Source organism: Telmatherina bonti (genome assembly GCF_933228915.1).
Source record: "Telmatherina bonti genome assembly, chromosome: 6".
In the NCBI taxonomy this organism is placed as follows: Eukaryota; Metazoa; Chordata; class Actinopteri; order Atheriniformes; family Telmatherinidae; genus Telmatherina; species Telmatherina bonti.
Window position 1 is genome coordinate 19,137,459 of NC_136624.1, and position 14,567 is coordinate 19,152,025.

Below are 14,567 nucleotides of genomic sequence, written 5' to 3' on the forward strand. Positions count from 1 at the left end.
GAGATTCTTCACAGCTCTGTAAAACTGCAGGTTTAATGTGCTCTTAAAGAAAACACTCCTGTTTAGTAAAGCGCTGCAACACTTGACCCTCAAAAATCAACAGCCCCTCACTTTGCCACAGGCATCATAAAGAAGGTCCACAACAGGTCAGAGTCCATAAATCACCGCAGCGAGCAGTGACTGTGTTGCAGATACATTTGGTATCTGTACATAATGTGTTAAGTAACATGTTCCCTCTCAGAGAGTTTGCAGTAAAACTAAGATTATAAATGCAAATCTACTCTGTTCCTATGCCTGAAGGAAAATTAATCTCTTTCTACAGTCTGATTAAATATAGACTTAAATAAAAGAGGATCTGCTGTGTACCGTTCTGAGTCAGCTTGGTGGAGGAGAGCTGTGTGGAGATCCAAAAGGTCTCCTTAGTACTGCGCTGGAAGATGAGGCTGGAGGGGATGCTGGGGCAGCTGTTGAAGTCCTCCTTACAGCAGGGCAGGCCCAGGTAGAGGGCATGGTTACTGAAAGTTGTGTTTTCATCACACTGAGGCCAAGAGAAAGGACAAAGAGGAGGAAGGAAGAGGAGAAATTTACACTATTTAAGAATTTCAACACTGAATATTCAAATCCAGAGTGCATCTGTAACTCAGTTTATTAAATCATAATCCCAAAGTAGGTCTGCACGATGCTGGAAAGAACTGACAAACGTTTTCTATATTTTGAGAAATGAAAAAAATGCAGGAATTCTCAAATGAAGACTTGAATAGTCAGTTTTTGTTTATTTCAAAGCTTTTTCTTTTTGTTAACTTTTGTTGTTGTTGTTTTTGTTGTGCTATGGGTCCCGAGTACATGTTTCATTTAGGAGCAGCCGTAACTAAACATGGACGAGTGCTGCCATCCACGTCTACGGGTCATAGATAGACAGATGTTGAGTTCATTTACCTCCAACACTGCAGGACTTGCAACGTGACTATTGCACACATGTACATTGTGATGATGATGCTTAAACAATATATTTTGCAACTCTACTTCAATGGGAAATAAGTCAAAACATTTTCACAGTGTCTCTAATCATAACAGTTTGTAGAGAATTTTATTCAGAAGGTCTAAGAAACAGTAAATTAGTTTTATGACAAACAAGGGAAGTCGATGTGTCTTAAAAAAATCAGTAAGTGGACCATTAGATGCACAAATGGATAGTTAGACACTAACAGCAACTTCTCTGACCTTGTAGACATAAAGCTCATGGCTCTCATCAGACAGTGTGGTTCCATCCTCCCTCATCAGAGGAGTGAAAGCGAAGCCAAAAAGCTTCTTCTCTCCTTTGTCTTTTGCTGTAGATTGAGTAAAAATGGAGAAAAAAAAAGTAGATGTAACAGCAGAAAACAATTATTTAGGTTGAATTTTCTCTATGGAAGCAGAGCAACTCGTGTTTGTCCACTGAACTTACTCATCTGTCATGCCTTTTTTTTTTTATATGCTCACATCTAAACTCCATCAACTTTTAAGCTGCAGTAACAACACTGGTGGCTCTACCGACTGGATGAAACTCACTGGAGCAGTGTCTGAATTCGAAGCGCAGGTGGGACCCCCTGAAACGATCAATGGGAATGGGTAGTTTGATGACTTCGCTCCAGCGAGGGCTGTTGTTGTGGTAGAGAACGAAGGCGCGGTACTCGGGGATATTGGGCTCACCTGAGCCCAGACTGATGCAGTCCTGCAGAGGGAGACAGAGTGTGTGAACAAACACAAACAGACATTTAGATGGAAACTGATGAAAGATGGTGGATTCAACATAATAAATATAAGAAATATTTTTACTTGAAATTAATTATAGATGCTAGATGGAGAGTCACAATATTATGAAAGTACAGTAGCTACTTAAATCTACTCAAGGGACAAAATACACAAGTTTTAAGTGATGCAACACAGTGGTAACTACGTCCACGTCTGCACATCTTTAAAAGATCATGCTGGGATCAATTTCAAACAAAGCCTGTTTTAAAAGTATAATACTTTTCAGTTTCAAGAGTTGGTATAATTATTTCCCATTTATTTAACCAGGATTTCTCCAAAGAGCTTGTTTATTTTTCGAAAGAAAATCTTTAAAGATCAAGACAGAAACATTACCAGGGTACAACATCACACTCTTAGAGAAAATTTCCCATTTTTCATTTGATTTAAACGCATCTCAGCTAAGATCTTCCTGCAGATTAGTTCACATCTTTGGTTTACTGAGAAAAATACACTTTCACCTGGATCAGTACAAACCCAGTGCTCTTTAAATGGCAGCGGCTTGGAGGAATGGAGCAATTATTATGTTTTGTCACTGTTACCAGGTTAAAATAAAATCTGCATTTCCCTTTCCCCTCTCGGTTCAGATGATTGAAATAATTTGATCGACTCACCAGAAGGTAAAGCAAAGGAACAAAAAAGGTTGGAAATGTTTTTGTTTTATTTTACAAGAGGATCACCTCCTCACCTTTAGGATTTCTCCATCGGCGTAGAGGACATACATGGTCACCTCTATGTTTTTCTGAACGCTTTTCCCTCCCCTCTCAAAATCTCCTCGCTCCAGTGTCAGGTACAGGTCATTACGGATGTCACCTGGGACCAGGAAGGACATGTTAACACATGAATAACTCATACACACACACACACACACACACACACACAAACGAAAAGCCCTGCCACAGTCCAGTTTGTTAGTTAAATGTGAACATCAGCCTCCTCATTTGTCATTATGAATGTAAACATGGCAAAAGGCTATAAATGTTTTAAACACACTCATGTTATCATACAACTTTATAAACAAAGTCTTCGCTATCTGTGTATAAAGAGACAAATATGTCCTCATGCACACACAGAAGCATTCATGGTCTCACAAAGCTGATTTCTAATAGCACACACAAGACTAATGACCTGTGTTAACATGTGTGTGGATTCATTTGTCATTTTCAGCTTGTCCCTATAGACGAGGTGTCACCTCTAATATATCAGGATGGGAGTTAAATACTCACTCCATCACTGCCGGGGGGAAGGAGTGGTTAATGTGTGTGAAAGAGGTGTGAAAGACCTCTCAGCACATCGCATGTGTGTTTGAAAGTGCAGCCCTGCGGTTTCCACATCTATTTCAGAGCACAGTTTAAGAGTAAATGCGGATCTCCCAAAGGATGGAAAGTATATGCTTAATATGAAATGTAGCACAACTATTAGATTTATACATGAATCTTTTGAAGGGACGACTGGCATGTTAGAAATCAGAAAGGGGCAACGGTTAATAATCAGGGCATTTTTCCTAAAACATACGTTGTAATTAAATAACAACAACTCAACGACTTTAAAACTGATTACTTTTAAATGCCAAATACATAAAAATATGAGTTTTATTTCTAGTAGAACTTCACAGGAACAGAAGAAACAATGATTTCTACCTTATGATCTATTTTTCTCAATTTGACAATAACTATATTGTGATGAAGGTTTTGACATACACAAAAAACACAATGTGTATTAATAAGCCATTTAATTTTCCTTTTTTGTTTTGTTTTTTTTAGTAGTGTAGTTGTGCCATTTACAGTATTTGTCTGGAGCTCATTTCTCTGCTCCATCACTGGGCAGCAGGGAAGAGATTTATACATGTGTGAGTTTAATAAAACACTACAAAAATGTTAAGTAACCTCATACATCTTTAATCAGCCCCCTTATGTCAGAGTAATTTATGTAACCCATCAAATTCCTGCTACCATCCCAAGTTTCTTTTATGCATGTATTTTGTCATGTTTTCTGTCGCGTGGTGCCATATTCATTTAAAGCCAACAGAGAGGAAGCTTGTGAGATGTCTGCCATGATTCCACTTTACTAGATTTAACAAGAACAACCTAATAGTTTTGCTAAATTATAGTCTGACAAAACACAGTCTGGGCAGGCAGAAAGCCTTGATTATTGGAGATCTGGCCTTAATTCTGAGTTGTCATTAAAATGCCCATTTCAGAATCACAATCATAAGCAAATACAAAATACAAAAACTGCTTCAATTTTCTAAGTTTTGTTCAGTGAGGAGATCTTTGTTCAGAAGAAACAGACAGTAAATGTCTGGTCCAGACTGGGTCAGTATGACATGTGGCATAATCCCCACATTCTGCAGCATTTACACCCAGTAGGCCTTCAGCCAGTTGTTAAGCTTTGTGTCAGATTAAATCCCGATGAATGTTGAGAAAAAGCTGAAAACAAGGACATCACATCTGCATGGCAGCTTATTGTGTATTTGTCTGTTTCATGATTAACGTGTTCAAAATAGTCAAAATCTTGGGCATAGACTAATTCTTTGTCTTTGGGAGATTTACCAGATAAAACCTTAATTCTGCTTTTGTTACCTGCCAAACATAAACATGTGATTTACCAGGCATGATGACATCTGGGAATCCAAGTTTCCGTGTGATAGCCACACCCCGGCTGAAAATGAGTGGATTTTCTCTGCGGACCTGTTCCATGTCACCCCTAAGCAGCTGCAGAGAGATGATCAGACCTGCAGGGTTTGATGAAGAGGAGAAGGGAAGTGAGAATAAGTTGTTTGACGGCTACATAAAGAGGCCTGAGAGAAGGACAAAAGGTCAAAATTACAGGCAAAAACAAAAAAAACACTCCCTTTAGATAAACTGTGCAGTTTCTCAACCATGAAATTCAGTTTTGCAATCATAAAAAAAAAACCAAAAATCACTTCTTTTTTAAGAAGGTTAATCCGTTTACTTTTCTTATTTGCAAAACAATCCTGCAGAAATACAGCAGATGACAGATCAACCACCGCTTCTCTTAACATGACCAAAAAGTCGAGCTGGAAGAATGTGACTCGGGGCAGTACGAGTTCACAGAGTGTAATGTGGGTACGGACTGCGAATCCCCCACAGTGACACCCATTAAGATGATTTTCCAGTTGATGTGAAGTGATGACATGCATGTATCAGTCAGATGGCGTGCTGCTTTCCAAAGTAAACGAGTTGCTCTTGGCAGGTTTGTGTATTTGTTTTGTACTATTGGGACGTCTGCAACATTAAATACTGCTATTTATTTAACATTAGCAGGCCCATTTCTCATGATGTGAAATAAGAAAGTAACACAGAAGGTAAGTATGGAGGAAAGCGGCTTATAATGCTGACATTTACAGAAAGCTTTCTCAACCTCTGACTGACCTGAGATAGGAAAAAAAAAGTCTCTGAAATAAATTGTGAATTAATTCATGATAGAAGAGGGCATTTAGAAATTCAACACAAATATATCTAATTTGCATACAAATCAGTACATCTCACACTAACTCAGTTACAGATGTGAAAACTTTCACACACACATGCACACACACGTGCACACACCTACCATAGTTGGTACTGGGTGCTGTGTATTTGGTGCTGGACTTGCGAATGATGTTTTCGTGGACTTGGTACCATTCGTTCTCATTATTGCATCTGGAGAGCAAAAAACATAATGTTGAACAAAACAATGAAAAGTTTTTATCAGTAGATAGTCTGAAAACCTGAATGAATATCTCCATTTTGTTATAGTTTATTAAATAAAAATGTTAAAAAGTTGTCTAGTTACTGATAGGGCAAGAGGGTCTTACAAACTGCACACATTTATAATGTACTTTCAAACAGACTGAAGTTTGCTTGAAATCATTTAAAAGAAAATTAATATCTGTTTATACAGATTTTTCTTTCTTCTGAAGTTATTTTGAAGTAATAATTTAGGGTGAGATATTTCAGTTTTTTTGCATTATGTAGAAAAGCAAATGTTTGGACAAAAGAAAGAAAGAAAAAAGTCTGCCTCCTGAGTTAATTTTTACATTTTTCTCTGTAGCAAACCTAAAAAAACAGCATTTTCCTGCAGTTTCAGAAACATGTTGATGCTTTCAGTAACATTTACATAAATATAAACACACACACACACACATACACACTAGGCTTGAACAATCTGCAACCATCCATGAAATACAAACTGTCTTCAGGAGCTAATGCTGCTGCAAGGCACACACATACTCAGATATACACACAGTTACATCATGCTGCGACAGCGAGCATTTTAGGGCTCCTGCAGGCAAGTTTTCAGAAGTTTTAGCTGAGGGAGAGCCCCTCCTCTCGGCCATAAGCTATGAGTGTGTGAGACAGTGGAGGAGCGCCGAAGGCATAATGAAGCAGCAACAGTCTGTAGCTCAGAGGAGCTTCTCCCTCATTTCTATGTGTGTCAGGCAGAGAAAGTAGAAAAGGATAGAAAATGAAAAAAAATCCACAATGCTGAATGAGGTAAAGAATTTAGACAAGAAGTAGGTGTAGTAAACAGTAGATCATGATACAGGAATTAAAATTAAAAGGAAGTAAAATACATGACAAAAGAATATTATTATATATTAATTATATTAGACTCTTATCAACATTCCTCTTGGCTTTTCTGATTTTTCTTTATTAAACTCCTAATCCCAAAATAACACAAGACTGAAATGTTTTCCAGCCATACAGCAGAAAGATTAAAACAAATTAATTATTAATAACACTGTTATTGATGAGCAGTGGATGTGCAGCCACTTACGTATAAACTTTAAGAACAAAGTCTTTCTCCTCTTTGAGTTCTGAGATGGTTTGAAGCACATCACTCATGGCCAGGACTGCACAGCCGTATGGTCGGCGGTACTGGACATGAGGAGGACCCTTTTTACTGTCGTTTAACAGCATTCGGCCTGCATCAGGAAAAATATGAGAGTCATGTGGTGAGAACCAAAGGACATCCTGACACAGCCATTCAGTCACACATAAAGACAAAACTATGCTTGTGTTTGCAGTAAAATGTGAAAATAGACAAAAATTATATGAAGTAAGTTTGAAAATGATAGTAGGTTCATCTTATATGTGACCTAAGTACATTTTTCAGTGTCGTCGGCTGAAAACAACAGATTTAATAGCTAAAAATACTCCATTACTACGGTCTCACCTGTTCGAATAACTTGTGAAACAATATAAAGGTCTCGTTTCATGTCTTTGTTGCTCAGGTCCTGCAGAGTCCAAGAGACAGATAAACATTACTAAGAATACAACACCTAACTGTTAATCAAAATCAGCCCTGTTCCAATAAGACGACGGAAAGATTCAAAGTGGAAAAGATCAGAGAGGATTTCCACACCTCCAGTCTGGAGGTTGGTTCTGCTGGTTTGTTTTCATGTAGATCTTCATCAGAGGGGTGAAATGAGGTTAGTAACTTAATGAGCTCTGTTCAAGTGGAAGTCTGAGTTTTCAGTGTCACTAAGCTCCCTTCAAAAGTGATGAGATAACTGCGGTAATTTAGGATAAGCTCTGTGACTGCTCTGAAGCACTTTGAGTTGTGGATGTAGTCACTGATAAATGTTATCAGACAGTTTATACCTGGCACAGTAACAAAACTGAAAGCATTTAGCAAATGCTGAAGTAATGTTGAACAGTCAATCGGCTGCCAGAAAACAATTTGATTAACCATAGTAAAAACCTCTGTAACACATGTAGGTGTTGACATTTTATTCTCTGAATTTAAGCTAAATAAAATGTAAATTCTCTGAAAACTTTTCAGCATTCAGTCTAATATTATCATCATTATTATTCTAAAAGTTCAAGTGGAGGAGTTTAAGTATCTCGGGGTCTTGTTTACAAGTGCGTGAAGGATGGAGCGTGAGATCGACAGATGGATCGGTGCAACGTCTGCAGTAATGCAGACTCTACGCCAGTCTGTCGTGGTGAAGAAGGAGCTGAGCCAGAAGGCGAAGCTCTCGATTTACCAGTCGATCTACGTTCCTACCCTCACCTATGGTCATATATTTTTATGAAATGATAAAATGTTCCAATTTTAATACCTGATATGGTATCTATGTTCTTTTAGGGATAAAACATGAGTTTATGAGACCTATAATAATATGTCATATTTAAATTCTGTTTTTATTTACATGGTACACAGTGTCCCTAATCAATTTAACAACAGAGGAGTTACATTACATATGGGAACCGGTTGAACCCAGCACCAGGGGCACTCTGCAAGTCAGCTTGTTTGAGCTTCATGTGAAGTTGTCATGATGTAAAGCAGGCTTTCATTTTCACAACCAAAAAGAAATGTTTTTGGTCAACATTTCTTTCTTTATTTCAACACCTGTCAGATGATTTGTGTGTTTTGTGTGGAGGAAAGACCAGCTGACCACGACAAAAAGCTGAGGTTTTGTCAAGTCAGCGAACACATAGAAAGCTTGGCTGTGTGGAACTTCATTTGTAACACACCCCTCTGGATTGCAGATTTCTATATTTTTCAACAGGGGGCAATGCAGCCTCACTTTTACACACTTTCTCGCGGCTGGTTCAAATTCCTCTTGTCAAACTACCAGCGACTTACATTTTAAGCACCTTTTTGATGTTATAGGTGTGTTTGCGTTTGTTACCGTAAAAAGAGCGCACAGCCGGTCCACCTTCTCGGGATTCTTTGGTCCTCCATTCTTGTTTAGTCTCACCATGAACTTTTCACTATAAAACACAACCAGAACAGCAGCTATCTGTAAAATAAAGGTTTATGACCACATGCTCCCCAGCGAAACTCTGGTTCCTCCCCACCTGCAGGGATGCTGCTTCATCTCCTTCAAGTCCTTCATCTCGGTCTCAGGAGAAGAGGAAATGAAGCGTTTGAAGGTTCTATAGCTAGTTTTAAGGCCTGCAGATTAACTTGGAGATTAAATCAGTTTTAAATAACATTTTATGAACCAAGTTTGGCATAATTTTGATTTAACATCACACCAGTCAAATTTCATCATGTCACTCTTTTTGCTGCAATGTCTCATTTGCATATCCTGCTAAACCAGACTTTATTTTGTGAAACTCTACTCTAACTACTCACAGTTTACCTCTGACGCTCACACGAAGCATCCTCAAGAGATTTCTGCAAGAAATGCCTCGTCTGTTCTCTCCCCGAAGCGCCGACACTTAGGAAACTCTAAAACAGGATCTCTCTGATACTTTTACTACAGGGAACAGCAAAGTATTGCCTGTTGTTAGAAGCAACTCTGTTTCTTTACCTTTAGCTGTATTTATACAGGAAATGTGACTAAGCTGATATGTTTTTATTCGGTAGTGGTGTATCTGTCAATAACACAGTAAACCTTAGAGGCACAAAGTAGAATAAGAGATGTTTTTTAAAAAAAATCTAAGCGTGAGGCACACATGGAAGACTTGTTTTGAGGAAGAGCTATAACTATACTTAACTATAACAACAGAGTAACTGAGCTTTATTACTTTAATTCTTTGACATCAGGATATTTTAGGTAAGCTTATAATGTTTGTCACATCTTATCCAGTAATATTGAGTATTTTATGATGATGTACGGTCGACAAAATCCTGTCCATACAACTGAGACTGATCAGATTCCAATGCTGAACATTTCAATAACACAGTCAACGTCAGATACTTCAAATAAACTACCAACAATCACCTCAGTGCATTAGTATACGATAGATCCAAATCATTAATATCTTTCTCTGTGACTTTATCAGTCATATGAAAGGCTCACTTTAATGGAACAAATATGTTCTCTGCTGTAAACAGTATCTCATTAAACAGACTTCATCCCTTGGGTGGATTTTATTATTGTATATATCTTGATCTGTTTCGCCAAGTCTGAGGTTACTGCTTATGCTGAAATTTACAATTTCCTGCAAAACGCCATCAGCACCAAAGGCCGACAAATCCCCAAACCAGACTGTGTCGGAGTCTACAACCTAAACAGTTTATTATAATCCCCCAGAGACACCACAGCCCTAACAAATACAACAAAAGAAAATAAATATGTATTTTCCCCAAACAGTGGGAGAGTGGAACCGTTGCTGTAGGTGGGAGATGAGGACGAGGAGGATCAGAGGAAGAGTGAGGTGCCGGTTTCTACTTTAAATCATGGCTCATGTTTTCTTATTGTTGGCTCATTTTTTTTTCTTGTATCAAAGAGCAAAAGACTCAGAGACACTGTGGATAATGTGTAGACAAAATAATACACATACACGTTTGAAGTTATTTGCAACTGCAACCTTTAAACCACATAGTGCAGCTAACACACACACACACACACACACACACACACACACACACACACACACACACACACACACACACACACACACAAAACCAAAGATTAATTGTCATTTCTATGTCTGTGATATTAAAAAGGCAATATGCACAAAACAGATGCATTAAGGAAAAATCTTGCGTATACAAACATACAATAACACAAATATTCAAGCATGTTATACACACATGCACATGACACCAAAGACTACTGATTTATGGGCATCAGCAATTACCATTTTAAGATGATTGCTGATGTTTTCCTCTTTGAACTTGTGTTGACACACACCTGAAAGCTCCAGACCAGCGAACAAGAAAATGTAATGTCATGTTGTACTCCTCTGAGTCCCACAGTTTCTATAAGGCTCTAATATGTAAGACCTTACAACAGATGGAGCATTTATTTTCTTTTCCATGACTCGATGGATTGATGCACTGAATCAAATGCACACGGAGTACATTAACAGGCACTTGCGCAATTTAGACAGAGATGCATGCGAACCAATCATTTCCAGGCCATTTCTATGCAGCCTCTAACATATGACACATTTGCACAAGAACCTAGCTTCAAGAAAAATGGCTCGCATACATGCATGGTCAGGGTGGAAGGAAATTGTCTAACTTTGATCCAAGTGTGTGTCAGATATGGAGGCTGCACTGACTGACTACTATTCCAAGTTCTGTCTGTTTGATCATCAACCAAATTAGCTCATTTGTCTTGATTTCCATTTCTCCTTTTCCTTCAGTATGTGGTCATGTCGCTGTACAAATCATTCTGTTTGTCTGTGCAAGTTCAGTTAAGTGTATCTGGGCACACCAGAAACTACATGATTGTGTTTAGATATCAATGGTCATTGTGGCTTTGGGGCCATATGGGGCCGTGGCTATGGTGTAATATGCTTTGAATGTTAAAGTAAAATGGTGCAAATCCCATCTGAGCCAACAGTAAAGCTATCCATTGCCAGGGGAGCTCCTCTGTTAAAAGTAAGCAATCAGTAAAAACATTAACTTTGATGATTTGTTAATGAAGTATAAATATGAAGCTGCACTCTCTCAGGAACTCTGAACAGTTCATGGAGATATTATAGAGTATGTGGTACTGGGGTTGTGCTAATGAAACTTATCTTTACATTGGTTGGGTAGGGTGGGTGGCTGTTCACCTCCAGCTCAGGTCCCTAACCAGAGACCTGTGAGCTTTAGGGTCCTACATGGCTGCGATCTTCTGGGTGGAGATGTATGTCTGTTGTTCTCTGTTAGAGGCGATTCTCAAGTGTGAAGAACATGGCCCCCAGTGCTCCACTGACTGTGGGTACCATTTCTAGGCTTTCTCCAGTTCTTCCTTTAGCCTCTGGTATTTCTACAGATCCTCATGTACTGTTTTCCTGATATTTCCATCATTAGGGACGACTATATCGATCAATACGGCCTTCCTCTGCTGCTGATTCATGATCACTATGTCCACTTGTTTTGGCCATCACCATTTTGTTAGTCTGAATCTGGAAGTCCCACAGGATCCTAGTCCTCTCATTCTCCATCACCTTGGGACTTGTTTCCCATTGAAACCTAAGGGTCTCCAGTCCATATTATGCACTGATGTTTCTCTAAACTATGTCGGCTACTTGGTTAAGGCATCCCATTTATTCATTTCCTGACAATATCTTGCACCTTGCTGTGAGGGGCTGGATTATTTAAAGGGCCTCTTTGCATAGTCTGCACCTGGGGTCTGGCCTGGTGTGGTGGACCTGGGCTTCAATGGCACTGGTATTCCAGGATTAGTGTCTCTGTGCAGTCAAGCCCTCTCTAGCTATTGGTAGGACTTATCAGCCATTTTACCTATCTGTTGGTGGTACATCCCATGCAGGGGTTTGTCCTTTCATTACGGTTCCTTCATTTCGGTCTCCTCCAGTTTCCAGAGCTGGAGACATTTCCTAAGTGTTTGGTTCCTTGGAGCCAACTTATCTGATGTATTCATGGAGCTTGGATGTTTCATCTTGAATAGTGGTCCTGATGCTCACTAGTCCTCGGCCTCCCTTTGCACTTAGCGTATAGCTTCTGGACACTGAACTTGGGGTGGAATCCTCCATACAAAGTGACCGGCTTAACATCTGTGGTCTGAACTTCCTCTGTTGTCCAGCTCTGTTGTCCAACTCATTGTCCCAGCAGGGTATCCGATCACTGGCAGGGCACAGTTGTAAATGGCCCGGATCTTGTTCTTAAGACTGAGCTGACTTCTTAGTACTTGCTTTACTTGTCGCAGATATTTGGCTGTACCAGCTTTCCAAGTTGCCTCTTCAAGGTTACTGGTGGGCTCAGTATTTTTTTCAAGTTTTTTGTAAAGCACAGATTCATTTCTTGTATATATTTGGTTCAGTTTTTTGTATCATGAGAAAACCTTGAAAAATGATTAGGAACGTGACTTTTCTATTCATTCCAATGGAAAACATGTTTAAGCTTTTCACTGGTAGCATCGTTAAATTCCATACCTCTGATGAAAAGGACAAGCAAAAAGAAGAATTACACTTCCAGTAGTATTTTATCACAGCCAAATGAATGTCCTGATCTGACAACCGTCCCTCGAAAGCTGAAATATAATATGCACACATTGACACACGTGAATTATCCTCAGTTAGCTGTATCTATTCAGCAGAATGAGCCAGTTTAACCTCAATTCAACTTTATTCCTGACTTAGTTGAATTATGACACAGCTGGTAATTCTGCGTTACCACATCTTTTGTCTTTACATTACATATGTTCACAGCAACATTTTTTCTGTGCAAGAGACTGAATAGATTTTCCACCATATTCTATCATTACAGAGAGCCTCCTCTGACATTACAGTGTTGCTGAGTAGAAAAAGCTGATGACTAAATGTAGACTTTATACTGCACTTTTTTACATTACATCCTTTTTTTTACATTACAGCCTCTGATTAGTGAAGTAAAGATTAGTTAAGATTTAAGTGTTTGCAAGTGAAAACATATGGCCGCTATTCCCTGAGCATTACATCACATTTTTTGTTTTGATATTCAGACTCTACATTTTCTAACTCCCTGTTGCACTTAGAAACTTTCAAACTTTTAGACAAAGAAAGGAGAAACTTAAGAGCAAAATAATTCAACAAGCTCATCGCAGTAATGTCAATGTCAAACCAATTATACTGCTGAGTGCAAGAATAGGTTAATATTTCAACAGTCTACAGAGTTAAACATTCTTGTAATAGAAGATTTGCAAAATAGTTTTCTGCCACATAAATTTGACAGAAACTGAAAACTAATAAATAATTTTCTAACAAAATTTCAATAATGTAGAATGAGACGAGAGAGATGCCAACCGCATCACAAAACTCAGCCTCGACCTTCGTACTGGAATCCAGACTGATTACTGTGGAAAAACACATACACACATACACACACACACACACACACACACACACGCACGCACGCAATGATGCACAAATGCAAAATGGAGTTTTAGTTGCACAAGTAATTCTCAGAGAAAGAGCCACTTTAAAGGCAGTTTTAGTTAGTGAGTTGATTCTCAATAGCTGAAGGATTTTTTTCCTCTCCTCTCCTCTCCTCTCCTCTCCCCACTCAGTGAGCAGGTCTTGTCTTTGCAAACATAGAAATTAAATAGCCAATGTCAGACGTGTTTTTCATTCTTTGTGTAAACATGTCATGCCATCACAGTTGGCCTAAATCAGCCTCATTATTGACAATTAGCAATTCTTTGTCTATTAGCATTGTGTTCTTTCCAAGAGTGCATAATTGATGGGCATTCATGAAGTGGAGGGAGGGACGGGTCATATATTATTTACAGCTACTCTGTGTGGCCACTTGCCATTACGTATTCTGCATTATTAAAGCAATATGAGAAGAAGAGAGATCGAGCAGTGCATAACAGGCAACAAGCACATGACTGCAGAGTCAAAGAAAAGTTATCTATGAAGAAAAAGGGGGAAAGAATGAATCATTGATGTGCTGTGACAGTTCTGAACTTAATTATGGAAACTTAACCTAAGAAAAGATTTGATTAATGAAAAATATAAATCTCAAAAAGACATAAATAAGACCTTGGGTAATTACACTTATGAACTCATTTAATCCATTTTTGTTGTCTTTTCTGTATAAAGAACACACAGACATCAAAATAGACACACCAAGGTAATTGAATCAGAAAAACAAACGACAAAAACAAAAGCAAAAATTCAACCGACACAACATACAAAAGAAATTCAACAGACGTTAAATCTATAAGCTGTTCAATCAGTAGACAGTACTGCTGTGCATACCTGATAGTTTTACCCTCTCTCAGATCATAGAGAGAGAAGAATATGTCTGTATCTTCTCCTATGCTGTTGTAGGTGAAGCTCTTTAGATTGACCAGTAGATGGTGTGGTACTGGGACCCTACAAGGTTCCCCGTGTCGCTGCCGGGTATTCTCACCCTAAACATCAGAAAAGATCACAACA

At 38.7% G+C, this 14,567-nt stretch overlaps 1 protein-coding gene across 4 annotated transcripts in view; it reads right to left on the minus strand.

The window, feature by feature from the left end:
* LOC306756848 (dedicator of cytokinesis protein 3-like) overlaps positions 1-14,567 on the minus strand; it is a gene marked incomplete at both ends in the record, with an annotated part of 190,548 nt that overhangs the window by 27,567 nt on the left and 148,414 nt on the right. For all 4 annotated transcript variants that reach the window (XM_079241741.1, XM_079241740.1, XM_079241742.1 and 1 more), the window contains 10 exons: positions 367-538; positions 1,222-1,328; positions 1,549-1,711; positions 2,477-2,601; positions 4,397-4,522; positions 5,365-5,453; positions 6,571-6,718; positions 6,970-7,030; positions 8,432-8,513; positions 14,388-14,542. In XM_079241741.1, the coding sequence (XP_079097867.1) occupies positions 367-538; positions 1,222-1,328; positions 1,549-1,711; positions 2,477-2,601; positions 4,397-4,522; positions 5,365-5,453; positions 6,571-6,718; positions 6,970-7,030; positions 8,432-8,513; positions 14,388-14,542 (1,228 nt within the window). The remainder of the gene's footprint in view (positions 1-366; positions 539-1,221; positions 1,329-1,548; positions 1,712-2,476; positions 2,602-4,396; positions 4,523-5,364; positions 5,454-6,570; positions 6,719-6,969; positions 7,031-8,431; positions 8,514-14,387; positions 14,543-14,567) is intronic.